The 15,161-nt window shown below is 38.4% G+C and overlaps 1 protein-coding gene across 1 annotated transcript in view; it reads left to right on the top strand.

The window, feature by feature from the left end:
* EMB2410 (embryo defective 2410) overlaps window positions 1-15,161 on the top strand; it is a 30,109-nt gene that overhangs the window by 13,396 nt on the left and 1,552 nt on the right. The window contains exons 7-22 of the mRNA XM_059604909.2: window positions 3,874-3,936; window positions 4,273-4,503; window positions 4,606-4,689; window positions 5,148-5,305; window positions 6,644-7,169; window positions 8,067-8,237; window positions 8,371-8,430; window positions 9,572-9,694; window positions 10,520-10,795; window positions 11,044-11,109; window positions 11,307-11,435; window positions 12,155-12,955; window positions 13,094-13,374; window positions 13,704-13,960; window positions 14,352-14,590; window positions 14,719-14,910. Coding sequence (XP_059460892.2) covers window positions 3,874-3,936; window positions 4,273-4,503; window positions 4,606-4,689; window positions 5,148-5,305; window positions 6,644-7,169; window positions 8,067-8,237; window positions 8,371-8,430; window positions 9,572-9,694; window positions 10,520-10,795; window positions 11,044-11,109; window positions 11,307-11,435; window positions 12,155-12,955; window positions 13,094-13,374; window positions 13,704-13,960; window positions 14,352-14,590; window positions 14,719-14,910 — 3,657 coding nt within the window. The remainder of the gene's footprint in view (window positions 1-3,873; window positions 3,937-4,272; window positions 4,504-4,605; window positions 4,690-5,147; window positions 5,306-6,643; window positions 7,170-8,066; window positions 8,238-8,370; window positions 8,431-9,571; window positions 9,695-10,519; window positions 10,796-11,043; window positions 11,110-11,306; window positions 11,436-12,154; window positions 12,956-13,093; window positions 13,375-13,703; window positions 13,961-14,351; window positions 14,591-14,718; window positions 14,911-15,161) is intronic.

The following is a 15,161-nucleotide window of genomic DNA, read 5'->3' as shown; positions in this document are numbered from 1 at the left end:
TCCGGGTCGGTCTCTGAAGTGGGTTTGGGTCAGAATTTGGATCCGGTTCAGTACTTGGATCCGGATTTCTCAGATCCAGTCCATAACTCGTTCTCATTACCTTTGGAGTCTGTATCGGCTGGGATTCCTCTAGCCTCTGAAGAGTGTTTGGAGCCGTTGGCTAGGTCTTCTTTGAGTTTGCAGGTTACCGGTTTGGATTCCGGCGATGGGTCTTCCCCGGCAGTGTTCTCTCTCTCTCCGGTGCGAGTTTTGGGCGAGATTGTTGGGTCTGCCGGTGACGGGTCCTCTCAGGGGGCTACTTTTTCCCTTTCTGCGGAGGCTTTACCGGCGAGCACGTTGCGCAGGGACTGGGAGGGTTCTCTTTCTTTGATGCCTGAAACCTGCCGGGGTGCGACTGTGTCTTCGGAGATTTCTGATTCGGCTCGTCTTTCTATTCTCAAGGAGGCCTTCGCTGTTCCTTGGGAGGTGGACTCTCCGGCGAGCTCTTGCAGGGAGGTTCCTTTTTCGGGGGAGGAGGAGCTGGTTGTTCGTCCTTCTTCTCCGGAGAAAGGTTTGTTTCGTCGTGGGTTCTTGAGTCCGAGAGCTGTCTCTCCCGCTCCGGTGGTGTTGAAGGATTCTTTGTCTTCTAAGGGAAAGGACCCTGTTCTGGTTCCCTCTGCGCCGGTGGAGGTTCAAGTTGGCTTTTCGCCTGCTACTACCTCCTTGTTCTCGTCCCAGGGATGCACTTCACTCTCGACTACTTCCCTTCTCGATGGGACGGCTAAGATGGGGAGGAATCTTAGCCGTCCTTTTCCTCGCATGACAGAGAGTGGTACTCCCATTTACTCCTCTATATCCTCGTCCCAACTGTTTTACACCCGGAGGGTGAAGGAAAAAGTCGCAAAGCAGCTGCATAAGAACAAGGACCTGCTTGCTGAGGTTGAAGTTTCTGCCCCTAAGGTTGAAGTTTCTGCTTCTAAGGTTAAGGGGTTGAGGGAGCTCAATAATCTGGATTGCTCCATCTCTCCGGTGAAGGGCCGGCGTCGGAGGGGTTTTTTGGGATCGAAAAATGCTTTTTCTTTTCCCCCTGAGGTGCACTAGGGTTCCACCTGAGATGCACTAGGGCTTTTCTTGGGGTTTGGTTGGGTCTCTTGTATTCCCCTTTGGATGGGTGTTTGGTTTGATTGGGTTTTTCTGGGTTTTTGATTGGTTTGTTTGGGTTTTTTCTGGGTTTTTCTGGGTGTTTGATTGGGTTCCTTTGTATACATTATTGTGTACTTAGAGGCGCTTTGCGCTTTTTTTGATATATACTACATTACTTATCAAAAAAAAAAAAAAGTAATGCTAGCGATGGATATTTCGATATTTCCAAGAATCTTCCATGATTTTTGGCTCACAGCTGCAAGATATACACCATATTGCCCACTTGTACAAAACTTGCTCAACTCCCCTCCTTTTAGCAGCGCCTCCATTGAATTCCTCAGTCATCCTACGCTCAGCCTCCCCAGGACCACCACTTTGAAAGTTCCTCTACTTCTCTCTGCTAACTGTGCACCACCAACACTAATTTCAGGACGAATCTCAAATGATTTAGCTTTCACATAGAAAAATCCCAAGTATCCCATCTCTCAACTCACATGAACTAAAGCAACCAGAATTGCAATGATACACCTCTAATAGCAATCTCACGCGCCGAAAGTCATGTTTTTAGTCTCATCACAAGCTTAGGAGATGTGGCATTTGGAGAACAGAGGGGTCAATCTTTGGAAGATGAGTTATTGGTGCTAAGTATGGGGAAACTTTGGGCCATTGGATCGCGGGGTTGTTGAGAAATATTCATGGGTGTATTTGTAGTCTTTGGAGGGTCTTTGTGAGCTAGACCTGATTGCAGAGGTAAAGATCATGAACTGAAGATGAAGAACTTAAGAAAGAACACTATTCTAGAGAATTGGAAAGGAGTATCCATATAGAAGAAGTGAGTTGGAGACAGAAGTGTAGGGCTTTTTGGTGGAGAGAGGGAGACAATAATACAAAGTTTTTCCATTTGTTGGCAAATCCGCATAAGAGAAATAATTCAGTGTAGTCTTTAGTGGTTGATAGGAATATGACTGTTGATTTATGAGTAGTAAAGGATCATATTGTGAACTTCTATAACCAATTGTATTCTGAACAATATAGGTGGCGACCAAAGGTGGATGGTCTCTCATTCGTTTCAATTGATGAGGGGGACAGAAGTTGGATGGAAATAGAATTTGAGGAGAGTGAAGTGTTGGATGCAGTGAGGAATTGTAATGGAGACAAGGCGCTAGGACCGGATGGATTTTCTAGAAATGCTGGGAGGTTTTAAAAGAGGACATTATGGCAGTGTTTCCATTATTGTTTGTGGTTATTATGGAGGCATTAAGTAGGATGATGTCTACTACGGTGGATAGAGGCTTTGATAACAAGTACTTTTACTTGTGAGATATGAGGTAGGAGATGGATCTAAAGTGCTGTTTGGCATGATGTTTGGTGTGGGGAGTAGCTTTTGAAGTTCTCATTTCCAGAATTATTCACTATTGCTTGTGGTAACTGGTAAGGATGTGTAGGTGGCGGATCATTTGCAGTTCTAGAATGGAAACATTGGAAGGTGAGGATACAATTTGTTGGAAAGTGGTTTCTGGGTTCTTTGAGTTGCTGTATTCTCAAAGAGTAAAGCATGAAGGTGAGGAGGATACAATTTGTTGAATTCCATCTAAAAGGAAATAATTTTTAGCTAAGTCTTACTATCAAGTTTCATCCAATCCTGTAAGGTTCACTTTTCCTTGGAAGAGTATTTGGAAAGTTATGGCTCCCTCGAGAATGGTGTTCTTTGTGTGGACGGCGGCTTTAGGAAAAATCTTAACTTTGGATAATTTACGAAAGAGGAACGTTAATGTGGTGGAGTGGTGTTGTATGTGTGAATTGGATAATTTACGAAAGAGTAACGTTAATGTGGTGGAGTGGTGTTGTATGTGTGAATAATGCGGGGAGTCCATAGATCATTTACTACTTCATTGTGAGGTTGCAACAGAATTGTGGAGTACGCTTCTTTAGTTGTTTGGTGTTGTTTGAGTTATGCCTCTAAGGGTGAGCGAATTATTGGGAAGTTGGAGGGGACAATTGGGAAACCATAATACTTTGAAGATCTAGAGGCTAGCTTTTTTGTGTTTAATGTGGTGTCTTTGGAGAGCAGAACGCAAGGAGTTTTGAAGATTGTGAGTCTGGATTGCTAAAGATGAAGCAGATGATGTTACAATCCTTGTATACATGGAGAGTGGTATGGAATAGATTGCCAGTTTCTAATTTTTTTGAGTTCTTGGAATTATATTCTTCTATAATTTAGAAATTCTCTTGTATACTCTATGTGTATTAGGGTTGTGTCCCTATGTGCTTTGAATGAATACACATTATTTATCAAAAAAAAAAAAATGTTAACAAGCATATTTTTTGTAGGATGTTGTGCCGCCGCAGCTGCCATCAAGAGTTTGGAAGTTGTTTGATCTGCTTATTTTAATGAGATGTGGTATCAATGTGGCTGTTGCTTCTAAACACACTGCATCATAAGCCAAAAAAAAAAAGAAAAAAAAAAGAAAAAAGAAAAAGAAGGCCCAAACATATTTTTGCTTGTGTGTATACATATTTGTGTCTAGCATTGGATATATGGTGGTTCTCCTCCTGTCCGTGTCTTATCAATGAGGGTATATTTAGGTTAAAAAGGTTCATATCCATGAACCATCTTATTGTAACAGACTTGTACTCCCAAATCAAGGCATTGCGTTGAGCTTCAACTGGTAGCTTTAAATAGCTCATTTGTTCTTTCATTTCCTCATTAGTGTTGCATCCAACTAATATTCTGTGTACTTTTATGTCTAGGTTCCTTGCGTTGAAGTAAATGCCCTGATGAAAACTTTCAAGATGAAGCCTCTATTGTTCCCGGTATGTGTGACTTGAGATTGAATCTGACTCTTTAGTATCTAAAAGTGCTGATGCCTAAAGATAGGGTGTACATGTACTGTGTTATTTCTGTTTTGGTAGATTTTGTCCATTCTAAGAGTGCTGAATATTGTCTCGCTAAAAAATGTATGCCCTATATTATAGAGGGTCTTTTTGTTTTTCTTTTCGTTGAACTTAAGTGCTAGGTGCATTATTCCACGTATATTCCCCTTTTTTTTTCGTCGTTCTTGTTAAACTCGCAAAAAATACAGGCATACAAATTCATCCTGCCCATTCATCTTTATGTTCATGTCCATTTTCTTTCTGTATCAACTGCAGTTGGCTGGTTCAGTAACTGCTGTATTTAACTGTCAAGGCCCACTGGATGCTCCAATATTCGTGGGAAGTGGAATGGTTTCTAGGAAGATATCTCATTCAATTTCTGATTTTCCTGCATCGTGTGCATCTGAAGCGATGTTAAAAAGTAAAGAAGCCGGTGCGGTGGCAGCTTTTGACCGTGTTCCACTTTCATATTTATCAGCCAATTTCACTTTTAACACTGATAACTGTGTAAGTTCTATTGGTATTTAGCACATGTAGAAACCTAAGGGTGACTTGTTATTCTCTGTAAGTACAATAATATATCCTGTAAATTTACTTTGCATGTGATAGGTTGCTGACTTGTATGGAATTAGAGCTAGCCTTGTCGATGGAGGTGAAATTCGAGGGGCAGGGAATGCATGGATCTGCCCAGAGGTATCTAACTGCTTATGAAATAGCCTATCTCTAGTTTGTGATTAATAAATGCAAGACATCCCTTTCCCGAATTGATTGTGTATAGAGATGTAGTTGCTTCCTCGCGACCCTGCTGTTTTCCCTTTCTGTGGCTTTTATTTATTTGCCATCATTTCTAAAATGGTAATTGGTTGGCAAGCCAGTTCAACTTCCCCTTCTTAGGGGTGTCAAGAGAGAAGCGTTTTGTAGTGGGATTTGTTTTAGTTCTTTATGAGCTCATTGTAACATGTTTATGGATGGCTTTTGGATGGCAGTCATTTTTTAATTAGTCCTAAAAGACATGGGTGTAAAGTGTAGTGTCTTAACTTTAGTTAGGGGGCTGACTAGCTTATAGGAAATTATTGTTTTGAAATCTGTGGTGATAACTCATTGGAGTAATGTTTTTCTTCATCTTGATGTAGAAAACTTCATTTTTGCAGGGTGAGGTGGATGATGGAGCAGTAGATGTGAATTTCTCTGGAAATTTGTCCTTTGATAAAATCATGCATCGGTATATACCTGGATATCTTCATATGATGTCACTCAAATTAGGGGATGTAAATGGAGAAACGAAATTGTCTGGATCTCTTTTGAGACCGTAAGATTCTTAGAATCCTCTTTGTTGTTGATTAAGTTTTGCTTTTGTTATTGCTTATAAGTTCCATATGCTTAATTTTTAGGCTGATCTACAATTTGGGTTTGTTGTTGATTTGATCCTTATAATTTCAATCTTAGCAATGTCAACCCTAAAGTTCGGAATCATTGTCAACTTGATCCTTTTGTCAATCTCTGGTAAAAAATAGTCATCAAATGTGTTGTTGCAAAAAATCAATGAAAAAATAGAGAAAAAGAGAAGAAGAAAGATGAAAGCCAGAGAAATTCAATGATGGGAGATGTGAGGATGATCTTCATCACGCACTGATCACAGCCACGTCGAAATCAAGCCCTCTCATCCTCCAGCACCACCCTGATCTCGCTGAAACTCTCCAAGCCCAGAGGACTCTTCCTCTCAAGAAGTTCTCTTGGTGCTGCAGGGGCAATACATGGGTCATCTCCGTCTTCATGATCGTCCACATTGTCGCCTTCTTTGCCACCATGTTTGTCAACAATTTCCAGGATTTTTGTACTTGATTCTATGGGTTTGAGTTTCTATTTTTTAGGATTGGGAATTGTGCTTTTAGTTGTAAGTGGGTTTGAGAAGAAAAGGTACAGGAAAAATTAGAGGGAAAGGAGATAGAAAGAGAGACATGCATGGGCGGGGCGGGGGGGAGACAAGCGAGAGCACAGAGAGGGGAGGAGTAGATATGGGGGTGGGATGATGAGTGAGGATGGGGCAGAGAAGATTCAGGAGGAATAGCTTTGGGTAAGAAAATAAAAAAAGAAAGAAAGAAAATGAAAATGAACTGAAAAGTGGAAATTGGGAAAGATTGAGAGAAACTGAGTTTAACCTTGGGTTTTCAAACCTCTTTAATAAGGACCACTGTTGATAAAGTTAATGTTACGAAGACAACTTGTGAAGGTAACTAGGAATCATGAAATTCATGAAAGGTAGATCTGCGTTAATCGTCCTCACTATCTCTCTCCCTCTCTCTCTACCCCTCCCCCCCCCCCTTCAATTTCTTTCAATCCATCTTAGATCTCGTATCATCGAATTTCTCTGGCTTCATCTTTCTTCTTTTGCTTTTCCTCTATTTTTTTTATTGGCTTTTGCATCCACAACACATTTAAGTGATTATCTAATGAAGATCAACAAAAGGATCAAATTGATAATGATTCCAACTTCAGGGTTGACTTTGCTAAAATTGAAACTTCAGGGATCAAATTGACTGCAAATCTAATCTTAGAGGGACAAAATCATAGTTTAGCCTAATTTTTATTATTCTGGATGTCCAATTGTTCTTCAAGTTGGCTAATGCAACATTATTTTTGAATGTAGGAAGTTTGATATTAAATGGATTGCTTCAAAAGCTGAAGGTTCCTTTAGTGATGCTCGAGGACATATCATAATTTCACATGATTACATCACTGTGAATTCTTCTTCTGTTGCTTTTGAATTGTCCACAAAAATTCAAACGTCTTATCTTGAAGAAGACTGGCTCAACAGAAAGTGTGGTTCAAAGAGTGTCATGCCATTTGTTGTTGATGGAGTTGAGTTGGATTTACGAATGCGTGGTTTTGAATTTTTCAATTGGATATCTTCCTATCCTTTTGACTCTCCAAGACCCATGCATTTGAAAGCAACTGGAAGGATCAAGTTTCAGGGGAAGGTTTTAAAGCCTTCAAGTATTACTAACGACCAAAATTTTGGTTTTGAAAAGACTAAGCAACTTGTGGAAATGTCAGATAAAGGAAAAACAGATAGTCTTGTTGGTGAGGTTTCAATCGCAGGTCTCAAGCTGAATCAGTTGATGCTAGCACCTCAGTTGGCTGGACAGTTGAGCATTTCACGCGAGTCTATCAAGGTAATGTGTAGAAATTTCAACTCCTATGCAAGTTATTTGTAAATAAATGAGTTTCAGATGGTAATTTTGTTTGTACAAATTCCACTTTTCCAAAAAGGAATCAAGAAGTTTTGTTCCATTGTGGGTGATATCTGGCAAGCAGCACTTTTCTTGTTTGATGGTGGAATGTCAAGTAGCCTTAAGTGGCCCTATTTTAATAATGTTTTGGCCAATCCTTTTTTTTTAACACCCCGGTCGTGGAAATTTTATGATTTGTAGAACCCAAACGTATTTCTATATAGTTTTTCAGTATTGGTAAGCTTCTTATACACTCGAGGGAGCAATGGAGCAAAAACAGCTTGAAGTATATGATGTTTCATATATCTGCCTAGACCTGCAAGAATATTAACTCTTGGTGCAAAAGTATTATATAAAGTGGTATCTGATTCCATGAATGCTCTCTCTCTCTCTCCCCCTCTCTCATTTGTAGTTGGTAATGGACTGAAGACAACAGTATACTATAATATTTCAATCAATCAATGTCAAATATTTCAGCGTCCAACAACGCAAGTGTCTGCTCAAATTTAGGAGTATCTGATTATTTTGGTTGCCAGTACTTGGATGGGTTACGCATAGTCACAAAAGAGTGGCATAATAAGCAGCTTTTCTTCTCTTCGCCTTGCACTTGCACTCGGGAATGGGACTCCAATGGAATAAATTTCATTAAGTTATTTAAATAAGAACTGTGATCTATGTTGCGCTTAGTAAGACTGATTTGTTAATTTGGTTATATGCAATATGCTGATGGGAGAGGTCAGGTACTATCATCATGGATCTACTCCAATTCTACATATTTTTATATGGTCCTGCTTTGCTTACTAGGTTATACTCAAATCTTAGCTCTATCTGGTAATGCAGTTGGATGCCACAGGTAGACCAGATGAAAGCCTCACGGTGGAGGTTGTAGAGCCACTGCAGCCTAGTAGTGAAGATAATCTGCAAAATGGAAAATTGCTGTCTTTTTCCCTTCAAAAGGGACAACTGAGAGCTAATGTTTGTTTTCGACCACTACATTCTGCTAACTTGGAGGTGCCTTTAGTTTTGTTCTTTTTATAGTAATTTAGTTTTATTTCTCTATGTTTTATTATTTATTTATAAAAGCAGCAATAGTTTGAGAATATAAGTTATTTCTCTCTCTTGACTTTGCGTGAGCTGGTTGTAGGTACGTCATTTGCCACTTGATGAACTGGAGCTGGCTTCATTGCGGGGAACAATACAAAGAGTAAGCAGTCTTCCTTTCTTTCTCGTTTTTTTTTTTTTTTTTCTTTGGCCAATGGTAAGTAGCAATTTGATTCCATTGTTCTGTCTCCAATTTTGCTATTTGATAGTCTTTAATGTGCGTCCAATCATTATGAGGTGAACCAACCATTCAGAAATATTCCATATTTAGTAATCATTTCTTTTGATGTAAGTTGAAAATAGTTTCTGAAAAACAACTAGTTATCTACCGTTTTGCTGGAAACCCTGAAAATATTGTTGGAGGGGGAGGGTGGAGGGAGAACACCAGTATCAGACAATATAACAAAATCTAATTAGATTTTATTGTTATACGTTGATTCCTTCCCCACTGTAAACCATTGTTCGTCTAATCCTGCTGTCTCCTATGTAGGCGGTAATTTTTATGTAATGTCATATCAGTGAACTTAAAAAGGGATCTTGTAAAGATCTTTATTTAGTGCCAAGTGGAAAGTAAAAAGTAACGTTAAGGGGTAGGGAGGAGGACAGTATCGACATGGTTAGCATATGTAGGGGGTAAGAGGGCCCTGGTAAGTTTTTTTTTTTAACAAAATGGAAAATTGATGTTTATGAGGACTCAATAATCTGTTTAAGACAAAAAGCTCAAGTGAGTGCTGTATAAAAAATAGAATTGCAGCAGGAGATGATCCACTTATAGAAGAAACACTTTTCCCGTTTCTAGCAGTCAGGTATTTAATAGAGAGATTATTTGTCAAATGTTGTTGTCCATGGTATGAATGCAACTCTAGAGGGAATTAGAATCTTCAAGGGATAAAATAAAGGACTTTTGTTGGAAAGCTTTCTTAATTTCTTGTTTGCAACGTAGTCATTAATCTTTCTCCTTGGTAATTATGGGGAAAAATAACTGAAAGAGCTATATTGAACCAATTTTTCTTTTTTCTTCCTCGTTCAGTCTTTTATGAAATTCTCTGGAAGTTTTTTTTTTGTTTGTTTTAAATGCATTCTGGCAATTATGTCAATGGTGATATGCTGTATTTTCTTTCCAATGCTAGTAGAGGTGAAAATATTTTATGATCTCTGCTTGTGCTATTCACTGGAATCATAATCTGGGTGAAGCTTCAAAATTATTTATATTTGATAGTTTTTAATCAGCAGTTTACTTTCAGGCAGAAATTCAGCTTAATCTTCAGAAGAGAAGAGGTCATGGAGTATTATCTGTGCTTCAGCCAAAATTCAGCGGTGTGCTAGGTGAAGCCTTGGATGTGGCTGCTAGATGGAGTGGGGATGTTGTGAGTCCTTAAGCTATAGTTTGTGTCTTGAATCTGTCCTTTTTATGCATTCATTGGTTGAGAATTTATCAAAACTGAACACATTCTTGACTCACTTCCTCGTACCTTGAGCTTCTCCAACTATGAGTATTTAAAAGTATTGAATATCATACGTTATAGGATTAACCCCTTCCTCGCAAATGCCAATATATTATATAAAGGAAAAATACGAAAGAGAAACTGTACAGAGGTGAAACAAGATTTTAAGATTTGAGATATCTATCTGTTTTCCAATCTCTATCCTAGGAAGTAAAACAAAAAAAAAAAAAATGAAGGAGTTTGTTGTTCACATGGTTAATATGAGATGTCTATCCAAGTTCAATTCTTAAACTACAAAAGTAGGCCTAAATTGCATTGGTCAGTACCATTTGTGTTCTACCATGCTGACTTCCTTCCAAACAGAATACATGCTCTACCTTCTTGCTATTTTTGTTGTCTCTATAGCTCAGTTGATATCTTAAATGCTTTTCCGTCCATTACCTTCAAAATTATTCTAGATTATATAGCTACTAGTAAATCTCTATATTGTCAATTATGATGAATTCGTGCTTTTTCCAAAAATGAGATGCTTACTATTGTTTTACAATAATCACATTGGGAGATAATGCAATATTTTTTACAACATTGTTGATAAACTTGTCCTGAAACAAAGTTATAGCTGTATATTGCTGCAATATAACCATACTATTTTATCTTCATTTTTTACAAGTTCTGGTATATATGTAATTTTATATGTACAATTACTGCATTATGAATGACCTGTCTAATGATGTACTGGTTGATTAGATCACTGTTGAGAAAACTGTTCTGGAACTAAGCAATAGCCTTTATGAGCTTCAAGGTGAATATGTCTTGCCTGGTACCCGAGATCGTAGCCCTGCTGGCAAGGACGGGGGTGGCTTGCTCAAAAGGGCAATGGCCGGGCATCTGGGTAGTGTCATATCTTCTATGGGAAGGTGGAGAATGAGACTTGAAGTTCCTAGAGCTGAGGTTGCCGAGATGCTTCCACTTGGCAGACTTCTTTCTAGAATCACGGATCCTGCTATTCGTTCTAGATCAAAGGTTGTATTCCACTTAAATAAGTTGGAGATGAATATATATCACAATAATCATCTGGGCATAGCTTAGTAGCATTTGTCTGCTTGAAAAAAAAAAATGAAGGCAAAATAAAGAAATTTCCCTCATTTTTGCATTTCGTATTTTAAATTCTTTAATATCCATCACTAGGATATTTGTAGTTTTTCTTTTATAAATCATAGTTCTGTGAAAAGAGAATCCTGATTGTGCATGTCTATGACACCTGTATGCAGGACATATTTATTCAGAGTTTGCAGTCAGCGGGATTATATGCTGAAAATATTCAAGAAATGCTTGAGGTACTCTGTTGATTAAAAACCATTTATTCATTTCTCATTAAATTCTCCAATACTTGATGACTCTGACTTGGTGCTCATAAAACCTGATAGAATTTTTTCTATTACCTTCTTATTGGTAATAAGATGAACAGCATACAAAATATCAGAGGCTCAAAATTTCATGTTTTTATTGTTTTAACAGCTGTATAACATTTCAGGTTATACGGGAACATTACACTTCATCAGATGAAGTTATTCTCGAAGAAAGTCTTCCAGGTTTGGCTGAACTTAAAGGTCGCTGGCGTGGCTCTCTTGATGCAAGTGGTGGAGGCAATGGGGACACAATGGTAGATATCTTTAGATCCTTGTTCAAATATCATAGGTGTATTTCTTGAAAGAAGTCAATGGTTAAATGTAGACTGCCAAAAATGCATTATCTTCTGGACCATCAGATGTTGGGGTGCATTAAAAACCTATGTTACGAGTACTGAGGTCCTGTTGTACGTTTCTTATTTTACAACCTTTGTAAATGTTACTCATTTGGTAGAGTGGTTATTAGTTGTTAGTCCTAGTTATACTTATCTAACTTGAAGAAAATTACATGTGTTAAAATTTCCTGTTCTTTTTGGCTCTATCTTTGTAAATCTGACTTGAAGAAAATTACATGCGTTGTCGCCCTTCATTTCCATTGCATGAATGTGTGGGTTTGTGTATCCATATATGTGGGTGTGCATGTCTGCAGTTTACGCCTTTTACATGTCTAAAGTGTACCATTCTGCCTCATGCATGCATGCATTGTAGAGCATTAGATCTTTAGGTAATTTTGATATGAAAATTGCTTTTAAGTTCCAAGATGGTCACATGGATCTCTGAGGCTCCCTTTTCGAAGCTCTTTTCATGCATTCTTTTACACTCCAGCACCATTGCCCAAAAAATGAAAAGGGTTCTATGCTGATTTATATTTTCTGGTGAAGATATATTTTCATTTCATTGCTCTCATTAATGTTTTCTGGACTTCTTTGGCTTCCAATTTTGTCATCTGGTTTGTTATTGTGTATATTATCAGACAGAATTTGACTTTCATGGGGAGGACTGGGAGTGGGGATCCTATAAAACTCAGCGTGTTTTGGCAGTTGGTGCATACAGCAATGATGATGGTTTGCGCCTTGACAGAATTTTTATCCAGAATGATAATGCCACAATCCATGCCGATGGGACTTTGTTGGGGCCTAAAACCAATCTTCATTTCGCTGTTCTAAACTTTCCTGTTAGTCTAGTCCCTACGTTGGTTCAGGTCATTGAATCTTCAGCTAGTGATGCTGTTCATTCTTTGCGGCAATTGTTAGCACCAATCAGGGGTATATTGCACATGGAAGGAGATCTCAGAGGGAGTCTTGCAAGACCAGAATGTGATGTGCAAGTAAGGCTCCTTGATGGTGCCATTGGGGGAATTGATCTTGGACGTGCCGAAATTGTTGCTTCCCTGACCTCGACCAGTCGTTTTCTATTCAATGCAAAATTTGAACCTATCATTCAAAATGGTCATGTGCACATTCAAGGAAGTGTCCCTGTTACTTTTGTCCTTTCGGAAGAAGATGCTGAAACAGATAAAAGTGGAGCAGCTTGGTTGAAAGAAAGGGGTACTGGGTCTGCTGATGAAGCCAGTGAAAAGAAAGTTTCTAGAGATAGAAATGAAGAAGGTTGGGATACTCAGTTAGCAGAAAGCCTGAAAGGTTTAAACTGGAACATTTTAGATGTAGGAGAAGTTAGAGTTGATGCTGATATTAAAGATGGGGGCATGATGTTGTTAACAGCTTTATCTCCTTATGCTAATTGGCTTCATGGCAATGCGGAAATTATGCTCCAGGTGGGCCAAGTCAAATACACACTATGGGCTTATTTTATCTATAGGGTTATGCTTGCAAACAAAATTTTTGAATTGCACTTTAAAGCAATTTGATAGACTTTACTTTCTTAAGGTTTGTTATATGTTTCAAATAAATAGGTGCGAGGTACAGTTGAGCAACCCGTGCTCAATGGATCTGCATCATTCCACAAGGCATCTATATCTTCACCTGTACTCCGAAAACCACTCACAAACTTTGGTGGCACTGTTCATGTGAAATCAAATAGGTTATGCATCACATCATTGGATAGTAGGGTGAGCAGAAAAGGAAAGCTGTTTGTGAAAGGGAATCTACCCCTCAGAACCAGTGAAGCATCCCTTGGTGATAAAATTGACTTGAAATGTGAAGTTCTGGAAGTACGGGCAAAGAACATTCTAAGGTTTATAACTCAAACATAAAGACCTTCACAAAGCATATGTTCTACGTCATTGGTAGCATTGATGTCAACTTAATTTTGGGTATATATGTCCATGGTGTGGTTCCTCTGTTCATGTTTACATTTAATGACATATTTCCTGGCTGTATGTTGGTTTTTGTTTTGTGGTCACTGTCCAAAAATAGAAATAAGATATCTATCCTCTATGAATGTTGATTATTTTTTCACAACTGAGCTTATAATCCCTAGTTTTTATTTTCTTTAATTTCTTTCTAACTGCATTTCTCCATTCATCTTGCCCATACAGAACTAACATCCTGCTGAAATTACAGTGGCCAGGTTGACACTCAGATGCAAATAACTGGTTCTATATTGCAACCAACCATTTCTGGGAATATTAAATTGAGTCATGGAGAAGCATATCTACCCCATGATAAGGGTAGTGGAGCTGCTCATTTTAATAGATTGGCATCGAATCAGTCCCAGCTTTCTAGTAGTGGCGTCAATCATGCAGTTGCTTCAAGATATGTTTCACGGTTTTTCAGTTCAGAACCTGCTACTTCATTGGCCAAATTTCCCCAACCCTCAGGTGATACATTAGTATGTCATAAGTTTCTCTGAGATATGTAAAACTTTTACGTTAATGACCAGCTTTTTTTTCTATATCCAAACTAGGATTGGTCAAAAATGCTATATCTGTCTGCTCCATATATTGGGCTTTTGGTTGGAATTACCAAATTCAATTGTGTGCTCTTTCTTTCATATTTCTGCTCTGGTTATATTTTGGAATGGTTTGGGTCAATGTCTACCAAACAAATGAGAATTAATATTGATGTGTCAGAGGTTAAATTCATGGATTTGAAATAAACATAGCAGCAGGATTAAATTTTTGGGGGATATTTTTCATATAAACTAATAAACATTTTAGGTACTTGTTTTGCAAACTCTGCTTTGTTTACATTATTTTTGCACCTTGGCAGTTAAATCATCTGAAGTTGAAAAGGAAATGGAGCAAGTGAACATCAAACCAAATGTTGATGTCCGCCTCAGTGATTTGAAGCTTGTTCTAGGACCAGAGTTGAGGATAGTTTATCCTTTGATTCTGAATTTTGCTGTTAGTGGAGAGCTTGAGCTAAATGGCCTAGCTCATCCGAAATGGATAGAACCTAAAGGCATTCTAACATTTGAAAATGGTGATGTGAATCTTGTGGCAACTCAGGTGAGCCTAATGTTTCCTTCTCTTTGTAGTGCAAATTTTCTTTTGCACTGCTTATTATTATCTTAGTTTTTCTATGGGCCAACTTTTACTTTTTGGTGAAAATGTGATGTTGACCTTTACAAATTCAGGTGAGGCTTAAACGAGAGCATCTAAATGTAGCGAAGTTTGAGCCTGAGTATGGACTAGATCCAATGCTAGATTTAGCTTTGGTTGGATCTGAGTGGCAATTCAGAATTCAGAGTCGAGCCAGCAATTGGCAGGACAAACTGGTAGTAACCTCAACTCGCTCTGTGGAACAGGATGTACTATCACCTCTTGAGGTAACATCTAATACTCCAGAATTTGTAGTTTCCTTCCATTTATGTTAATAAGCAGACAGTGCTTCTGGAACTTAAGCTATAAAGCCTTTCTCCCTATGAATTATTTTCATACTGCATTATGCATGCACGTGTAAAGTGTTCAGAATATGCCAGGACCATGATACATTAAAAGTGTTAAAAAGAAAAAGAAGCTAGAGGATATCATGACCATTTTCACTTTTGAATAATAATTCTTTCTTTGAATATCTAAA

The sequence above is a fragment of the Corylus avellana genome, chromosome 9, assembly GCF_965113065.1.
Source record: "Corylus avellana chromosome 9, dhCorAvel1.hap1.2, whole genome shotgun sequence".
NCBI lineage: Eukaryota > Viridiplantae > Streptophyta > Magnoliopsida > Fagales > Betulaceae > Corylus > Corylus avellana.
Note: the sequence above shows the minus strand (reverse complement) of the source record. Positions and strands in the feature narration are given on the sequence as shown.